General features: G+C 48.2%; 1 protein-coding gene across 1 annotated transcript in view; it reads right to left on the reverse strand.

Moving 5' to 3' along the window:
- Positions 1-19288, reverse strand: part of CHAF1B (chromatin assembly factor 1 subunit B) — a 541423-nt gene that overhangs the window by 216613 nt on the left and 305522 nt on the right. Inside the window, exons 6-8 of the mRNA XM_069636112.1 lie at positions 18694-18797; positions 17210-17306; positions 16692-16776 (exon numbers count right to left, since the gene is read on the reverse strand). Coding sequence (XP_069492213.1) covers positions 16692-16776; positions 17210-17306; positions 18694-18797 — 286 coding nt within the window. The remainder of the gene's footprint in view (positions 1-16691; positions 16777-17209; positions 17307-18693; positions 18798-19288) is intronic.

The following is a 19288-nucleotide window of genomic DNA, read 5'->3' on the forward strand; positions in this document are numbered from 1 at the left end:
GGGAGAATTCTCAGAAATTTGCCAATTCCCTCTAACTTAGAGACCCCCGGCAACTTTGCTGGATTTTGAGGACTTTATTTTTTTAAACTGGAGAGAGCCTGACCCTTTTCTCCACTCTCTCATGTATTTTTACTGTGGTTTCTGAACTCTGTTTATTTTGGTTAAGGAGTCCGACAAACTCCATAGGAATCTTTTACATTGTAGCACACAGCACCTTTAGTGCAGTGACAGGTAAGTCTTAGATTTCCCCAAGGATTAAATGCCTTCTCTGGGATAAACTACTGCTTCCCAGAGCAGTAAAGTGAAATTGACTTTACTTACATTTGTAACTTTCTAGACCTAGCACACACTATTTTACAATAGGATGCTGTAGGCAGCCCTCCAGATAAATGCGTAAAAAGGCCTGATACGCCCCTTAATTCTTGCCAGTACACCACATTTCACTTTGAAATGCGTACCATTTACGCAGGATTGTCACTATTTATTTGAAAAAGTATTCTTTCTGCCAGTAGAGGGCACTGCAGTATGAACCATTAGTTTATGCACACGCGAGCTTCGTGAGAACACTCTGCAGTGCCACTCGTGAAATTCCTTTCGACTTGGTGGGCTGGGCAGAAACGAGCAGCATTTTCTAAAGGTAGGTTACTAGCCCTAATGTAGGTTACTCTGCCCTGGTAGTACTCAACCACCTTTTATTTTGGACTTATCCGCATTTGTCAAGGAACACATGGTGATCTGAAGTTGAAGCGCTACCGTCATTATCTATAATCAGCTCACTAACTTTTTTGTGTTAACCAGTAGTGGCAAGATAATCTACCGGGTCCCTGGCCCATTCACTCCCAATTGAAATAGCACATTTTTTAAATTTAATTTTTATGCAGGCAAACTGAAAGGATGTCGGAGCCGAAGCACTTAGATCTGCTACTCTCCTGTACAGGACACTGTGCAGGGCAGACAGTCATCTGTGTGCTGATCCCCTGCTGTTTGACATTTTTAAACCGGTTTGTCAGAGCGATTTCAAAACGTCAATTTGTACTAGTCAGCAGTTGTCTGAAAACAGGTGTGTGGATGCAAGCGTATGTAAGAAAAGCATAGGTAATAAAAAGCAAGTGTGCGAGCGTGCCCGGGTGTGCAGAGGTGAGGCTACGCGAGACCTAGAACAAGTGTGATAATGAGCAAGGGTGTGTGAGTGCCCAGGCGTGTAAGTGAAAGGATGGTGTAAGTGAGCAAAGGATGTGAAAGTGCAAGGATACTTGCAAGTGAAGATGCAACAAGTAGCAGGGAGGAGCGCTGGTGTGGAGGAGAGCGGGTGAAAGAGGGCGATGGCTGCAAGGATGGAACTGAAGATTGAATCAAATTGTTGTGCAGAATAGGCAGTAGCCTGGCCCTAGGACAGGAGATTATGGGAGGTGACACCACCATGTCAGCAAATGTCTGAGTGGGGCCTGAAGAGGGGATTATGGAAGGGGGCAGCATGCATGTTCTTACTGAGGCAAATAATGTTTTCTTATAGTAAGCAGAATGTGCACCCCATATGCAGCACATCCAGCAGACGTGTTCACACAGTGGGATGGGCGTGGTACATACAATGTACTTTCACTAGGGAGTCCTTTATAGTGTCATAAATGGCGTAATTGGGCTCGGGCAGCACTGGTGTTCCTGCATTGGGAAACACTGGCCTTACTTGGCTGGCAATGGCATCTTCAGTGTTCTTACAGTGCATAATGCACTGTGCATATATTTATACCCAGTTCGAACACTGGCCAAAATGTGCTCCAGAAGAAGTCTGAGATCAGTGGACAGCCAGACACCCGGGGCCATGGAGGTAACAGGAGATGCCTGGACTCCCTGTATCCCCTTAGGGAGGCTCCCTCACTGGAGGAGTGCGTTCCCCAGGCTCTGTACAAGAGGTAATTTAGTATGTTCTACAAACATTACTCTATCATTTGTTTGCCCTTGTATTTCCATTGTATTGTATTGCTCTTAGATTTCACTGTGTATCTGCTGATCATTCACACAACCTGATGAAAGGTATAAGCGGGGGAGGTGCGACTGGATTTTGCTTCAAGGTTCCAATACCATGAGGGAGCTCATATTCTCTAGTGCTTTTGCCAGTAGTTGCTGGACACAAGACACTGCATCTTTTCAGGATTCAAGCAGAATTGCACAGCATTGCTCTCGAAAGCGAAGGTACTTTGAGACTCCAGCACCTGTTTGCAATGCAATAAGACAGCTATATGGGTTTAGAGCCACCTGCATGTATCCTGCAGGGGGCAGGGTCTAGGTCCTCAATGCTGGCTCAGCCTTTCATCTTTCTAATCTTTGATTATTCCTATACTGCGTGTTATCAGGTGAGACATTATGTACGGAAGTGCAATGGGATTCTCTACTAAGTGAAGCCAGCAGATCGCACGGCTTGGTTATAAAGTTCAATTTCAGGCAGTTAGTAGGACTTGGAGACCAGACAAATATGTACACTGGCAAGTGCATGTAAATGTGGGTATGTGTGCGTCTGTCTAGAATGGTATTGCATGCACCCTGAATACTGAAGAAGGGTACACGTTAAACCAACTGGGATAATGCACCTGCTGCAGAGATCATTTTATCGGAGGTTCGTGAGTTTGAAACTTAGCAAGGATGAATTTGCTTTTTATTTGCCATCATTAAAAGCACTAGCTTCCTCTCTGTATTGGGAAACTCGCCCTGGTAACATTTACACAATTCAAAATGAGAATCCCCTCTGGTTAGGTTGTTTCCCTTCCTCATTGGAGCATTGCACCACACTAGAAATTGACCACAAACTGTAGCTTAAGTCTGTGTGCACAGCTGGTAGGTACAAGGAGCCCAAGCTGCACACACTGCATTTCCATGAATTCGGGCATACTGCTGGCGCAGGAACCATTCCACTGTGTAGCTTACCACTGTCGAGTCCAGGTGCTGTGGACCGAGAGATCGTCCAGGGTGGCTCCCCAGCGCTCGAGCGAGGAGTCTGGTGATGGTGGCCTGTGGAGAAGGCGGCCGGAAGGGCTTGCCCGTCCGGAGGTCGCAGTCCCTGGACCACCAAGTTAGGTCTGGGTGGAAAGATGGAGGAACGATCATCTCGGATTGAGAGCCCCGTTCCTGATTCCATGAGGCCGCAAAGTGCAGCTGAATCCTTCGCATCCTTAGTCTCGTATGCGGAATGGCTAGTAGCACTGGCGCTAGAAGACCCAGGAGAGGTTGATACCACCAAGCCGAGGTCACACCTCTGCTGAGGAAGTGGATGGACGGTGGCCCTCTTGATGGCCGAGATCTTGTCTTCTGACGGGAAGACCGTCTCTGAGCATGTGTCCCAAATGAGTCCAAGGAAAGTCAGTCTGTGTAGGGAGCAGCTGTGACTTGAGGTTGAACGAGAAGCCCAGGTTGTGCAGTGTGTTCATAAGGGCATGGGAGCAGCGGTGGACCGTCTCCGGAGATGTAGCCCTGACGAGCCAGTCGTCCATGTATGGGTAGATGTGGAGGCCCTGCTCCCTGAGGAGGGCCGCTACAGCGTTCATGAGTCTGGCAAAGAGCCTGGGGGCCGAGTTGAGGACAAACGGGAGGACCTTGTATTGGAAATGGTAGCCCATGATCCTGAACCATAGGCAAGAATGATGGAGCTGCCAAATCGGGACGTGTAGGTACGCGTCCAAGTCTAGGGAGCACATCCCTTGTCCAATGTCTCAGCTATAAAAGCTGGCGTAACCATCTTGAACTTTTGCAGGGGTAAGGAGAGGTTGAGGGTGGAAAGTTCCAGCACAACTCTCGGGCCCGCCTGCTGCTGCTTTGAATGGCAAAAATCCTGGAGTAGAAGCCAAAGCCTCGCTGGGAGGCTGGTACTTCCTCCACTGCCTAGCGCTCTACGAGCGACCGTATCTCCGCCAAAAGAGTTGTTGTCCCAACCTGTGGGAGTGGAGGGGAGGCTGGGATGGGATGGCATGGGTAGGCGGTACCCCGTGGATACTACAGAGAGGATCCAGGGGTCCACGAAATTCTGGCGCCAGAAATTTGCATGGAGAGCAAGCCTGCCCCCACCTGAGACACGTGGACCCAAAGGGGCGTGTCATGCCGTCTTTCCCACAGATGCTGAGGCGGGGGACTGAAAAAAGCCCTTATTCCGCCCCCCCCCCCACCGCTTTTTGTTGCTTGTCCCTGCTCTGAGATGGCAAGCGGTCCGGCTGCCTGGATCTATGTTCCTGAAAGCTGCGTAACCCTTCATATGTACCACCCTTCTCTGAGCGCTGCTAATATTGGGTGTAAGATTTGGGTGTGGTCTTTGCAAGAATGGACAAAGATTTAGCCGTTTGTGAGATGTTTTGTCTAGCTCTTCATCCGTAGGAGGGGGAGAGCCCCCACCAACCCCCCCCCCCCTCCGAACGGCAGATCTAGAATGCGCTACTGGACGTCCGGGTTGAATTTCGTCACCCGGAGCCAGGCTGTGCACCTCATGTCAGTGGCAATGCAGATGGCTCGGCCCGAGGTATCGATATACGCCACAGTGGATTCCACTACATTTCCCATCTTGGCAACAGGTGAGCGTGTGTATTGCGACCCCCTGCCCCCCCCCCCTGGAACCATCATGGCAGTGCACTGAGTTTCGTGAGCCTCGCAGGCTCCCCAGCAGTTCGAGCTTCCCCTGCCTTTGTCCCAGCCCCCTACCCCTACTCCAGTCCTGATTGGGCAATTCCTTTGTTATCCTGGGCAGCCCTCTGCCTGGCAGCCCCTGCGGCAAAGGACCCCGAGGCAAAGGGCGGCTCCTGCATTGGCGGCTCCAAGACGTGTCTGCAGAGGAAGCCAGCAGCCAACAGACACCAACAAAACTAAGTGTGGCATGGGTGGGATGTAGAGCAATTACTCTACTCCAGAAAGCCATAACCATTCTACCTTACCTCTCCATAAAGTAGACTGCCATAGATTTACATCATGCATACTTAGAGAGATTTGTGACCACCAGCATAAATCCATTCTTGGCTGGACTGTAAATGTTGCATTGTATTACACACTAGCCAATGCTAACTAGTGCTACACCTATAGAGAACGGTCAAGATTAGCCTGCATCACCTCTAGACGGGTATAATAATGTTATCATGTGCCACACTTCGAGGGAATTCTCAACTTTAGCCTGCGTCGCATCTAGACAGGATTATGAATGTTAGCATGTACCACACTTAGATGGAATCCTTGACTCTAGCTTGCGTTACATCTAGATAGAAATGTGAATGTTAACATGCGCCACATTTAAACGAAACGGTGTATGATGACTAGTGCAACACCTGAATGGAATCATGATCACTAGCCTTCCTCACATATACGGAATATTGAAATTGGCAAGCGCCACACTCCGATGGAATGCTGAATAATGGCAAGCATCACACCTAGACATAATTCCAGGGACAGCAAGGCCAACTAATCAATCCACTAACAATTCCATCCCTCTGCATACACCTCTCAAACTCTAACCAAACAACCACAAGCCTAAAACGCAGCAATACGCACAAACTTCACTACACTGCAACAACAAAACAAACCGCACCTGAACAGCACACGACAACTACCGACCGTAAAACACCCCAAACCCAGCCAACGGACCCACTGGGCTGAGGCTGCCAACAGCACATCACTGCTCTCTTGCACTTTTCCAGCTTATTCCCACTAACTCACCCCCCCACCCCCTCTCCCTTTTTCAGAGCCGCCAAAGCGCCAGAGGACCACTCCGGTGGTGATAGTGCGCAGTACAAATATCCTTTAACATTAACATGAGGTTGTGCGCCACAAGCTTTGCCTCCGCTAGCCCCGCTTTGAAGTGTGATTGACATTGGGAGGGGAGTTCAGGGAGGAAGTCCGTAATTTCCTGCCATAACCGTTGGTTGGCAGCAGCCAGCATGGCATCTGCGTTGGCTTGACGCAGGAAGGCGGAGTAGATTTTCTTGCCGTAAGCCTCCAAGATCTTCTCCTAGCCTAGCAGCGCCGCAGAGGAGGAGGCTGATGACGACAGGCTTGGAGTAAAGTGATGCTGCAGCGATCACCAAGGAGTGTGGCTGAGGATGGGTCGAGAGCAAGTGTGTCCCCCTCATTCTGCCAGTAGTTAGTGTCCAGGCGTCTGTTGACCAGCTGGGCCGTGGGGCTTGAGCCAACCCCTTTTTGGCCAGGGAGACTACATCGGTTTGCAGTGGAATCCCTGTGTTGGCAGAGGGGCGCCTTGTGAGGACTTCAGCCAGAACACCCTCTGCCGGCTGTTCGACCTCGGGCTGAGAGAGGCCTAGGTACTCTGCCAGGCTAGCAAGACGTTCCTGGAAGGCCCTGGCTGAAGATGGCGTGTCCGGATCCTCCTCCTCGTCCTGCGGATCCGGAGGAGGTAGATGGTGCCGGAGGCTGGGGTATGGAGACCGGAGGCGGAGTAGGCGGCGGAGGTTGCGGAGTTGGCTGTGGAGCCGGAGGAGGCGTCTGTGGTGCTGCTAGCATGGCGGGAAGGACTTCCCTGACTGTGTCCTTGATGCTAACCCCCATCCGAGGAGACCTTATGAGGCCGAGGAATTTATTGAAGAGCCTCTCCTCGCTGGCTGAAGAGGTGGCAGGGGGTACCGACAGGTTATCGGGGGACTGCTGGAGCCACTGCGTACCCAGTCCGTATGGACGCATGAGAAAGTTGCCCTGCGCATATGAAGGGTACACTGTAGGCCACGTACCTGGTTGCGACCAGTCCCACCTTGACATTTGTTCTTCGCCGAATTCATGGAATGGCGGACGGGTGTTCTGGTCTGACAGCAGCCATTTTGTCGATCTGCCTACAACGTGCCTGCGACGTGTTGTCCAGCCCACTCGGTCCGGCCTCAACCAAGATTCTCGCGTGTGGATCACAAGATGCTCCTTGGGTCTCAGCCCAGTAGGTGTGACACCCTCGACCCGGGGTTCGGTAGAGCTGCGTATAGGCGCCCCCTCGGAGTTATTGCCGGTATTAGGACGTAGCCCCTCAGACGTCTTGACAGTGTCAGGGCATAGCCCCTCGGCCATTGTGCCAGTAGACTGGCGTAGCCCCTCGGGTGTAGACCCGGTACAAGAATTTTCCGGTCCCTCGTCTGGGAGGATCCGAGGACCACTCGACCCGAAGGCCGATAGCTGAAGCAGCCTCGGTGCACGTGCCGGTGGAAGGACCTGGCCGGTCCCTCCCCGCGCGGGAGAGTCCATGGGAAGGAGACTCCCTTGCGGGGTGCGCTGGAAAATATCGGCCCTACCTTGGACCTGGGACGAGGTTTCACGAAGTTCTTGAGATTCTCTGGAGGCGACTTCTGGAAGAGCTCCCTCCACCTGGCTAGGCTGTTCTTCAGCGCCTTCGAGTCACACGCTGAACATGATTGCCAACCGTGGTCTGGCCCAAGGCAACGTAGGCAGAGGGAGTAAGGGTCTGAAGTTGGGAAGAGCATGTTGCAGGATGGACACCCACTGAACCCTGTAGAAGTCGGCATGCGCCAGGGAGGAGCGTGACGCCTGAGGACAGAGTACCTGAATGACAAAAAAAGAGAAGTATCCGCGCGTGGAATTACATGGCCGAAGCCAAACCCAGGAGTGCTGGTGAATTCGACCCGTTGGCGCGTAAAAGGGGACTGAGGTGTGGCGCTGGAGGGCAGAGTCAGGGCAGCGCATGCTCCCTGACCCGCACCCCCACGTGCCTTTAAATTTAAAGGGGAAGAAGGTTTTTCTGGTGAAAAAGGTTCTGTCTCTCGCCCCTTGGAAGGGACACCCATACAGTATGGACGAAAGGGGACGGGACGTAAGAGTATGTATAATTTTGAAGTATATTTGTGTTGTGTTTTACAGTGCTCCCTTCTGAAGAAGGCTTATATTAACTGACTGGTAAATAAATTAATAATTGTTTTATCAAGAAACCCTGTGTGTAAGTGTTTGCTTGAATACTTGTCACTGTGAACCTCTGTGTAACTCCCCTACAGCTCACATTGACCCCTCTTGACATAAGCCTGGCTACTCGTTCACACTACCAACCTGTGTAGTACAGACTTCTACCAAAGGTTGGGTTGCTATTGCCAGGTGATCAGGGTTGTTGTAGTGTACCCCAAGGGTACTGCATACAATCTTGCCTAACACTGCACATGTTCTGGTCCTGTTCGTTGGTAACAAAATTTTGGGACATTGCAATAAGGGCGGCGGGAGGAATCCAAATGCAAGCGTGGTCACCAGAGTCCTATTTACTGCGCTTGTTCCCAAAGGGCGACAAACAAAGGACACGCATAGAAAAAATGAAAGACAAATGTGCATACTGGCGAAGCACCGCATAGCAATGGTATGGAATGCAAGCACAGGGCCGAAAACAGAAACATGGCAGGCTTATCTGAAGAAATGGACAATAACCGAAACATCAGTGTGGACTAAAGTGCTGCAAAGGGGAAAGAGCGAAAGCAGAGCCAAGATACTCGCATGGAACTCGTTAATACAAGAACTGTTTGTATGCGAAGAAAGAAATGGCAAGAGCGACAATAGTGGGCAGGAGGAAGGCTGATAAGCCGGCAGTAATGTCGGGGGAGGGCCCTCATTGTGAAAGGAAGTAGGCAGTGGAGTCGCAATACAGACAATGTAAGACCCTGGGGAGACAAACAGGCAGAGATATAGAACACTGAAGACAGGGATGGGAAACGCCACGTAAGCCCGCCAACAAGGTGGATATCGTAGTACGGAATCCCAACATGAAGTGCCAGTTTTTGTGTGATGTTTGTTGTGCTATAAAACAAAGATATATATATAACAATGCATTACTTACTGTAAAAGCATTTCTGATGGTTGTATCTGCTTAGATTCACATGCTGTGCATAGGTCCGACATCCAGTGGTCACTGCGGAGTATTGCATTTTGTTTTTCGTACTCGAAAAGGGGACGTCGACAAGGCGTGTCTGTAACACTATCCCTATAGTGACGTGCGTTGTACCCATAAACCCTCACGCGTCGAGGTCCCTCTGTTTGTATTTTTCTGCCCTGAGGGAGCCTTCTAGACGTGAGTGAGTACAGAAAAGAGAGAAATATAGAAAAGGATGTCTATGTTCCTTCCATCCGAGCGGGGAGGAAGGGTGGGCGCATGTGAATCTAAGCAGATACAACCATCAGAAATGCTTTTACGGTAAGTAATGCATTGTCTTCTGATGTTTGTCAATCTGCTTAGAATCACATGCTGTGCATAGACTAGCGAGCAGTACCCGGAGTTGGCGGTGGGTTATGAGAAGGAACAGTAGAGAAAAGATGTCTTACTACTGCCTGTCCCACCTGGGAGTCAGATTTAGAGTGTGCATCTAGACAGTAGTGTTTTGTAAAGGTGTGCACAAAACTCCAGGTAGCCACTTTGCAGATGGACTCAAGGGGAACATTTGCAATGAATGATATGGAAGCCCCAGTGCCTCGAGTGGAATGTGCTCTTGGCTTGAAGGGTAGTTCTCTCTTAGCAAGAGTGTAACAGAGAGTGATGCATTGAACAATCCATCTAGATATAGTGGACTTTGAAACTGCATCTCCTTCTCTTCCTGCTGCCACCGAGACAAAGAACTGATTAGTCTTTCTTAGTGGTCTGGTTCTTTCCATGTAGAACATGACAGCTCTGCGTACATCGACTTTTTTCTCCCAAGCTGGAAGGGTTTTGAAAGAACGTTGGTAGTTCTATTGACTGGTTTACATGAAATTTCGATATGAATTTTGGTGCAAACTTTGGGTGTGTGCGTAGAAACACCTTATCCTTGTGAACTGTTACGAAGGGGTCTAGTACAGAAAGAGCCTGTAGTTCACTTACTCTTCTAATGGAGGTGATAGCTATTAGGAAAGCAGTCTTAAGCGTGAGGTCTTTAAGAGTTGCCTTGTGCATGGGTTCGAAAGGCGGGCCCTTGAGTCTAGAAAGTACCACATTTAAGTCCCATCCGGGAGCTGGGTTAGCTATCGGAGGGTGTATTCTCTTTACCCCCTCCATGAAGGCCTTGATAACTGGTATCTTCCACCACGACACTTTAAGTTGGGAAGTGGTGTATGCAGAAAGTGCCGCTAGGTGGACTTTAATGGAATTGAAGACTAGACCTGAATCCAGTAAATGGGTCAAGTACAGAACAAGTGGGAGAGCAGTCAACTGGGTTGATGCTCTTAATTCTACACCAGATGACAAATCTTTTCCACTTGCTAGAATAGCAGTGGCGAGTATTAGGTTTTCTGGCTTCCCTGAGGATGTCCATACATCTCTGCTAGAGTTGTAAATGTCCAAATTCTACGATCTCAGGAGCCAGGCTGCTAAATTCATGGTCTGAGGGCATGGATGCAGTGTCCTGCCCTTGTCCTGTGACAGCATGTTGTACGGGCAGGGAAATTTCACTGGGGGAGATAGGGACATCTCCATCAAGTGAGCGAACCATGGCTGCCGGGCCCACATTGGGGCCACTAGTATCATGGTAACCTGCTCCTGGTGCATCTTGTGCACCACTTTGTTGAGAAGGGGAGTTGGGGGAAAGGCGTAAACAAATTTCCCTGACCATTGAATCGACAGACCGTTCCCCCTTGGACTGGTTCTGGGGGTACCTGGAGGCGTAACCTTGGCATTGTGAGTTTTCCATAGTTGCGAACAGGTCTATTTCCGGGAATCCCCATTGCGTGAAGACGTCTAAGACGATGTCTTCGTGCAATTGCCATTCGTACTCTTCGGGCAGGGGGAAGTCTCTGCTGAGTTTGTCTGCTAGCAGATTGAGTTCCCCTGGTACATGTTGTGATAGTAGGAACATGTTGTGTTTGAGAGCCCACTTCCATATATTCTGGGACAGCTTGGACAGTCCTGGTGAGTGAGTGCCCCCTTGCTTGTTGAGGTAGTACATGGCTGTGGTGCTGTCTGTGAGGACCATCACTGTCTTTCCTTGTAGGTGTTCCTGAAAGGCTTTCAGTGCTTTGAACACCGCTAGAAGTTCCAGCAGGTTTATATGCTTGGATGCTAAGCTCGGAGTCCACGCTCCGTGAGCAGTCTGATGGGATAGGTGAGCCCCCCATCCTGTGAGGGATGCGTCTGTGGTTAGAGTGGCTTCAACTGCGGGTGTGGCAAAAGTTTTCCCTAATAACAGGTTCTCTTTTTCCACCACCGTAGCGAGAGAACTAAGGCCTGCGAGACCACCACTAAATCGTCCCATTGTCCGCTGGCCTGACACCACTTGCTGTTGAGCCACTCTTGCATTGGGCGCAGGCGCGCGTGAGGTACCAAATAAATACATGACGCCATCAACCCTAGCAAGCGCATTGCTTTGCGTACCGTCACCTCTCGACCTGCCACATAATGGGGGATCTGAATCAGTATGTTTTGGACCCTCTCGTTGGAGGGGAAGACGAGGCCGTCCTTTGTTCGAATTAGAGCCCCTAAAAATTGTTTGACTTGGCTGGGGTCTAAGCTGGACTTCTTTTCGTTGATGGAGAAGCCCAGTTGGTACAAAAGGTCTACGGTCTTTAGGGTATTGGAGAAGCATGTTTCCTAAGAATCCCGTTATGAGCCAGCCGTCGAGGTAAGGGTATACCGGGATGGATAACCTGCGCAGGTGGGCCGCTGCTACTGCCAGTACTTTTGTAAATACCCTTGGTGCAGAAGCTATCCCGAAGGGTAGTACTCTGAACTGGTAGTGTTTGTTCTCTATCTTGAACCTGAGGTATTTTCGGTGTGCCGGCAACATTAAAATATGAAAGTATGCATCTTTCATGTCTAGCGTTGTCATGTAATCCCCTTGTGATGACAGTGGGATTACTTCCTGCAAGGTCACCATACGAAACTTTTGGGGTTTGACAAAGTTGTTCGCTGGGCGCAGATCTAATACAGGGCGCATGGTTAACTTCGGGGAACCGTTGAATTCGATGCAGTATCCGTGGGCTATGGTGGATAATACCCAGCGGTCTGACAATATTCCCTCCCATTCGGATAGGAACGATGTTAGCCGGCCCCCGACCGGAGATGCATGGGAGGGGACCCGAATCTTCGGGTCATTTGTTGGTATTGGGCGTGGAACCTTTGGGGCTGGAGCCGCGACCTCTTCCTTTGCCACGCCGTTGGCCTCTTTGACTGAACTGGGTGTTACCCTGGTTAGAGGGCCAGTTGGTAGCAGAGTAAAATTGCTGTTGGTTTTGCTGCTGGCATAGGCCACGAAAGGAGCGTCTATTGCCATAGCCGCGTCTGTTAGGGGGCCTAGAAATTTGGTCAAGAGTCTTGATGGTATAAAACTCTTTCTTCGCATGTTCTAGGGCCTCATCAACTGCTTTCCCAAACAGATGTGTTTGTTCTATGGGCTTATCAGGGACGCTTGGGTTTCCGGCTTAAATCCTGAATTGTGTAGCCAGACATGGCGTTTGAGAAGTATTCCCTGAACCAGGGAACGGCCAGCCGTCTCTGCGGCATCTAAGGAGTTCTTTACGATACCCTGGTTTACAAGAGTTCCCTCTGATATTATAGCTAACAGGCGTGAACGCAGGGGTTCTGGTGCGTCCTCTGCTTCGCTGCGCAGCTTGCTCCACTGTGCATCCGCGTAGCTAGCTAGTAGGGAATTGTTATTTGCAATCCTAGTTGAGAAGGCGGCGGAGGTCGTGATTCTCTTTCCAAGTGCATAGAGCTTCTTGCCCTCTTTGTCAGGTGGTGCCTCAGATCCAATGCTGGAGAAGGAGATATTCTTATTTTTATAGAAGCCAGGAGCGGAATAGACTGGCTAACAGGGGCTTTTTCTTTAATAACTTTCTCTACAAAGTCTATGTCAGGAAGAGTTTCCCCTGTGTCTATCTCAAAATGCGCTGCTGCCTTGCGCAATAGTGCATTGAGTGAAGGTTGGTCATCTATGGGAGAGGAGTTCCCAATATGTGAATCCTTGAGAGGAGAAGGGTGAAAGACATCAGGGTCTGAGTGCACTGATGGGGATTGCCAAGGCTGCACTGATGGGGATTGCCAGGGCTGCGAGGTAGCTGTATCTTCTTCAAAAGCTCCTGCAGTAGTGTAAGGATCTTCTTCGAACCCCTCTTCCTCATGTTCTTCCTCTCCACCCAAACACTCCTCATCTTCCTGGGGGTATTGCTCCTCTTCAGTGAGGTCATATACGTCTGTGGAAGGGGGAAACAGCCTAGGAATCTTGACCCTAGGGTCATCCTGGGGCCATTCTCTTTGTCTTTTGTGTGTGGGTGGGTCTTGGCTTCCCAAAAACCTTTCCATTTTCTCCATACAAGAATGGAGTCTTTCAAGGATCGCATGGGGTACCCCTGAATAGTCTAGAGGGGGGGAAATCAGTGTTTTCAGCTTCAAAACGCTTAGAACGCTTCCACAACGTCGAGGAGAGGTTTCCGTCTCCCTCTGAAAAGCCCTCCGGTAGTTCAGAAGTGCCCTTAGATGAAGGGGGCTGTTCCTGGCTACTTTTGTGCTTTTTCGGCACGGTATTCGACGTTTGTTTCGTCGTCCGCGTACGTTTGTCTTCAGAAACAATTCTCGCCAGGCTCTCGACAACGAGTTTGAAAGTCGAGGGCTCTGGGGTCGACGTTGCCTGCGTTGCGCGTTGTTCCTCGACGGCCGCTCTATGGAGCGTTACGTCGGATGATTTTGAGGTAGCGCCCGTGTTTGATGAAAGCCCAATCGCTGGTCGCGGCTGCGTTTGCGGGTGGGGCTTGAGACCTTTACGGTCTGAAGTAGACGCCGGAGTGCCCTGCGTCCCCTTCGGCGCTGATGGATCCTTCGTCCTCGACGAAGAAGAGCCGTGGGTTGTGTGTTTAGTCTTATGGGGTCTATGTGCGTCCTTGTCGCCGGGGTGTTCATCCCCATAAGCAGGGCGTGAGCCGAGCCCGTCGGGGCCGGGGACGGACGTCGAGGAGCGCGAGCGCTCCTTCTGGAGGTTAATGACTTCCGTGACGGACGTCGAGTTATCACCCTCCTCGTCACTTTCTGTAACAGCGGCGGCGGTTGAGGAAACTGACTTCGACATAACGTAGTCCGCCCACCTCTTAACTTTTCGTTCTTTAAGAGTTCTTGGTTTCAAGAGCTTACAGGCCGCGCAGCTGTCCTCTTTATGATCGAGGGGCAAGCAACGATTACAGAGCTTGTGTTTATCCTTCCAAGTGTATTTGCCCCTACAGCGTGGGCAAAACTTATAAGGTGTCCTCTCCATAGCTGAGGCAATAATAACTGGTGATAACAACCCCAAGGGAAAGATAGGGGAGAAAGAAAGACATTCTCAAAGAGAAGATAAAAGTTCGAACCCCCACTCTCCCTACTGTATGTTGGCCGGCGAGGCCAGGCCACGTGTTGGGCAGCGCCGAAGGATCTCCTCCGCCTCTTCCCCTCCGTCAAAAACTTGCTCGGCGGAGAAACAGCTTCACAGCTAATGTCGAGGGGAGGGATCTTTAACAATATAATAAGTATAATTAAGGACCGAGGTCCGTAGTAAGTATTAGCAATGTCTCTCTAGGAGCTCCGCGTAAGGCGACCAGAAGCTGGGCTGAAAAAAACAATCTGAGGGACCTCGACGCGTGAGGGATTGTGGGTACAACGCACGTCACTATAGGGATAGTGTTACACACACGCCTTGTCGACGTCCCCTTTTCGACTACGAAAAACAAAATGCAATACTCCGCAGTGACCACTGGATGTCGGACCTATGCACAGCATGTGATTCTAAGCAGATTAACAAACATCAGAAATATATATATATATATATATAATTTCTAAAATTTGGATTAATACTAAGACCTGCTCTGTCACCGATTTCACACAAGTCCACAAATAGGAGATGCTGTTTACATAGCTCGTGCCCTCCTTTTGTGATGTAAACACTGCAGCATTTATGATGCTCCATGTTCAGTGGTGGGTCAGAAGAACTCCACACTGATCTTGCATCTCACTGCAGATGTTTATTAAATGAAAAGTGAAAACTCCTAACCTTCACTATTCTGAGGGTGTTCCCTACCCAACAAAACTAAGGTGCTCGTTCGTCATTAGTGAGTCCAAATCAAGATCAGTCCACTGTCCAAACTAATTTACTCCAACCCACCAAAAGTAGAATAACAAAAAGCACAAGCAAATGACTCCCTTCTCCTGTGAGCTGGTTCTTCCAAGTTTCAAGCATCTGTTTCCCTTGATTTCTCGTTCTCTCCTTTTTATACTATATTTGTCCTTTATTTGCAAGGGACCATTCATTCAGGCATAAGGTTTTCACATTGTTCAATGTCCCCCCCTTAACTTGAAAGGGACGAGTAGGAGCATTCCAGTTATCGCCTGTCCCCCACCCGGGTCTACCGCTTTCGCAGTTACCTGAACTGTTCAGATGTGTCACTGGGCCTCGCAATCGGTTAGGACATTTTCTTTCACTTGTCAGGTTGGTTCTTCTGTGGTTTCCCATGCCAGGTCTCCTTTCTTACTTCTCTTGGTTCGCTTTGCGCTTCCTCAATGGAAGTGGTGTCGCTGTTTATGGACCAAGTGTTCCACCATGGCTTGTTTGTGGTCATGCCACCACTTCTGCCTCGCTCAGAATTGGGACACCTTCTGTCTGCCTTGGTTCTTCATGTTTTCTCCTTTTAAACATTGCACGTCTGAAGCTACATTTGGGCTTCCCTTTTGCATCGGACGACGCACGTCAAAGTTTCCTTCAGTGTACCTCTGTGAGCCTGCAAGGTGTCTCAATCATTGTCCCCCGCCTCCCATTCTTATTAGGCTGCAAAATATTAGCAGTGCTTTTGTCCATGCCACCATAAGCAGACTGGTGTGCTGCCGCCACCCATACAGTGAAAACTTTGACGTTTACTGCAAACATTTTGCATGTAGTAAATGTCAAATTAAATGTTCAAACCTCTCAACACTTCATGGTACTTGACAGCAAGGTAGAGTATCAGACAAATGTTACTGAACCTTAATAAAAACTACTCTACTATGGCAAGTGGGTGAGTAGAGTTTGCAGGCTTGTCTTAAGCTGCAGCAGTGGCTTCCTCACGATCTTCAGTTTGATGCTCTGTGTGCACTTTGTGACTTGTTGCGGGGTTAGATGAAGTAATGGAGCAAGCTCTGGGGTTAGATGGGAATATTGGGAGTAAAACTGCTTCCAAAAATCAGGAGGAAGTTTACACCCAAACACATTTGTCCACTAATCACTAGTGGTCACCTTTTTCAAACTTTCGCTGGCTACATCATATGCAAACCCTTGAAAGGTGAGCTATGCACTGTAATTGCAGATTCTAATCAATTATCTGCTGAGATATGGCCATAGTGCCCCCCCTCCAACCTCATCCCCCACCCCATCACCCTTCACAGGGAGAAGCCATGTACTGACTGACAAAGGGATGAAGGTTAGTGTGACACTTCACAATGAATTTCTAATAGCAGAGCGCTGTTTAAATCCTCAAGAATGTCTGGTTTCAAATAAAATAAGTCTGAAATGTGAACTCGGCGACTCCCACAGGGAGAGGGTTTCTTTGGGACACTGTACCCCAGAGAGCCCTTGTGTCTCCAAGGGTCACCGTTGTATATCATGAGAGGCCATTCATATGGGCACATCTTGTGAAAATGTTGGTTAAATCAGACAGGGAATGAACACCATATATGGGCTTCTCTCAATGGAGGACAAACCTGCCTTTTGCCCTCACACCACATAGTAAAGTCAAGAACGTTACATTCAATGTTGAAATGTACAGAGTATGTGTCAACCTCTTACCTCCCCTTCAGCTGCTGTTCCAGAAGACATCTTACTAACATTAAACGCAACCCGCTTGGTCTGTGTGCTGTAAACCCGCATAATTCTACATTGAGAAAAAAAAAATAGTTATCCAAGATAAACTAAATGTCAGAAAATATTTCTCACGGCGCCTCTTGGTAGCCTGGAACCATTCCTAGAGCAGTTCATCAGATCTCAGAATAAGGTTTTAACTTTGATCCTACCGAAAAGGAGTTATATTACGGAATACTTTCCATGTACACAAAACCACGGGTTAGTGAGCTCCCATACCAATAAAAATTCTAAGTGTGAATTTTTACGAAAAAGAACATCTTTCAGCGATGGAATCTGCAGTTAAAATTGGATAGTTAAAGTGGACTACAAGAGCATTTGTTTTAATGTGCAACAAGTGAATTATCAGCAATAGCTTTGTCACAGGCATGGAGAAAAGAAAAAAGACTCAACAAAAGCAATGCAGAGCTGGAGAAACGTTAATATACCAGTGACCACACACTTACCTATCACAGCTAAGAGTAGCAATGTATTGGCCCAAGGGATCCCAGGTAACCCCTTGCACATAACTCTTGTGTTCATTAAATATTGAAACTTTTTGCCCTAAAAACAAAGAAACATTAGAAGTATTTTCGTGCATAATGCATTGCACAACCACATACCTTTTTATAAAGAGTGCCTTCCCAAATAAACATGGTATACAAAGCTGGCAATACAAGAAATATTCGGAAGAAAGGTTTTGTGCAACCAAATGCATGACATGTGAATTGTTCTTAGACAGGACACGCAGATTGTTTACCACCATAACTAGAAGTAACATTTTTGGGCATCAGAGAACATTACTACCTTTATTTACATCACACATGATGGCAGTGTGCCATGTAGTTCCAATCCAATGTCCTTTATATCGAGAAAAAGGTGTTAAGCAGGGATGTGCGCCAGCACCCATGTGGTTTAAACTCTACCATGCGGATTTGGATGGGGCACTGAAAATGATGAAAAACTGCTGCCTAAAAGTGGGGATGGTGTACATTCCCTGGTTGGCATACATAGACGAATTGGTCATTGTGGACCAAACTTGAGTCCAGTTAAAAAGTATGGGAATAGTACTTCCGGAGGCAAGAGATCATGATGTGGTCGTCAACATGACTAAGTTGATATGCTTCACGAGAAATAAATGTACCAGAAGAGGGATGTCCACTAGTGGGGGGAAGATTGAGAGAGTACTTGGCTATTTTATCTGGATGTGGACAAAGCAGAGGTATTGAACTTAAAGAGCTGAGAAGGTCCAAGGCAGGTGCCCTTATGGCATTGGCTATGATTAAAGCATTCACCACTCAATCAGCAGGGTTTAGTCTGCTCGGCATTAGACCGACCGGCTTACAAGCAGAAACTTGCAACTAGGACAGTGTAAAAGCTGGGAATGAATCACACAATGCTTGGTTGAACCAATTACAAGGATCCCTTTAGCATAGGATCTTGGGTATTTCCAAGGCTACGCTGGTGGGGGCAATACAGATGGAATTAGGCCTCATGTCATTGTCTTCTATCATCAATTTAAATGGAGGAAAATATATTTGAAGATGACAGCGGCAGGCAATTCTAACTATTCTCAGGAATGCCATTGAGGATGAACACTGCCAGGCGTTCAGACATTTTAAGCGCATTAATGAGCGTTTTGCTATGATCGTTTGGAAACCTTTAAGGGAGTACAGTACTGTTCTCCCATAAGCTGTAAATCTATGGGTCTGGGCCAATAATCATGCTGACGTGCACAGATTGAAGAGTACAAGTACTTTTATAAAGTTGCCTACCGTTTTTCAAAAGCCTCACAGATACTTGTGCCAGTTCCCATGTCCTAAATATTCTTAGGGAAAGGTTTGTGAAACCAAATGCTTGACCTGTGAATTGTTTTTGGACAGGACACACTGGGATTGTTTACAACCATAACTAGGAGTAACATTTTAGGATGTCAGAACATAACTGCTACCTTTATTTACATCCCACATGATGGCAGTGTTGTCAACGGAGGCTGATGCCATGTAGTTGCCATCCAATGTCCAACATATATCGTACACATCTTCCAAGTGGCCTCTGTAAAAGAAATTTCATGAAGCAGTCAGCATTTGTGTAAAACAATAAGAAAAAAGAAGAGCATTCAAAGAGCTAACTCAAACGGAAAAAAAAAAAACTGTTCAGTTTAATGTTTCACTTAAATCATACATAGGAACAAGCCAAGCAATGAAAATGTGTTGAAACCCCATTTTTAAACTTTACATTCCTTAAAGAGGTCATGTGTCATTTGGCACAATGATTACTAGAACAAAATATTTGTTACATAGGCCTCAAATTTGTGGGATTAGAGTAGAAGTAGGTTCATGTCAGAAAGGTAATGTAAGCTTGTTGGGGAAGCAGTTCAGAATCATGTATGCCAATCTTCACCTGTTTAGTACTTGAGAATGTCTCAGTAGATAGAAAGTAAAAAGATCAGATTATATATGCAGATTGATCACGGTCAGCCCTCATCTTCCACATCTAAATTGCCTACGGTATACAAGTTATTTTTCTACAGAAACATGAAGGGT

Source organism: Ambystoma mexicanum, chromosome 7p (assembly GCF_040938575.1).
Source record: "Ambystoma mexicanum isolate Mex_15411 chromosome 7p, UKY_AmexF1_1, whole genome shotgun sequence".
Taxonomy (NCBI): domain Eukaryota; kingdom Metazoa; phylum Chordata; class Amphibia; order Caudata; family Ambystomatidae; genus Ambystoma; species Ambystoma mexicanum.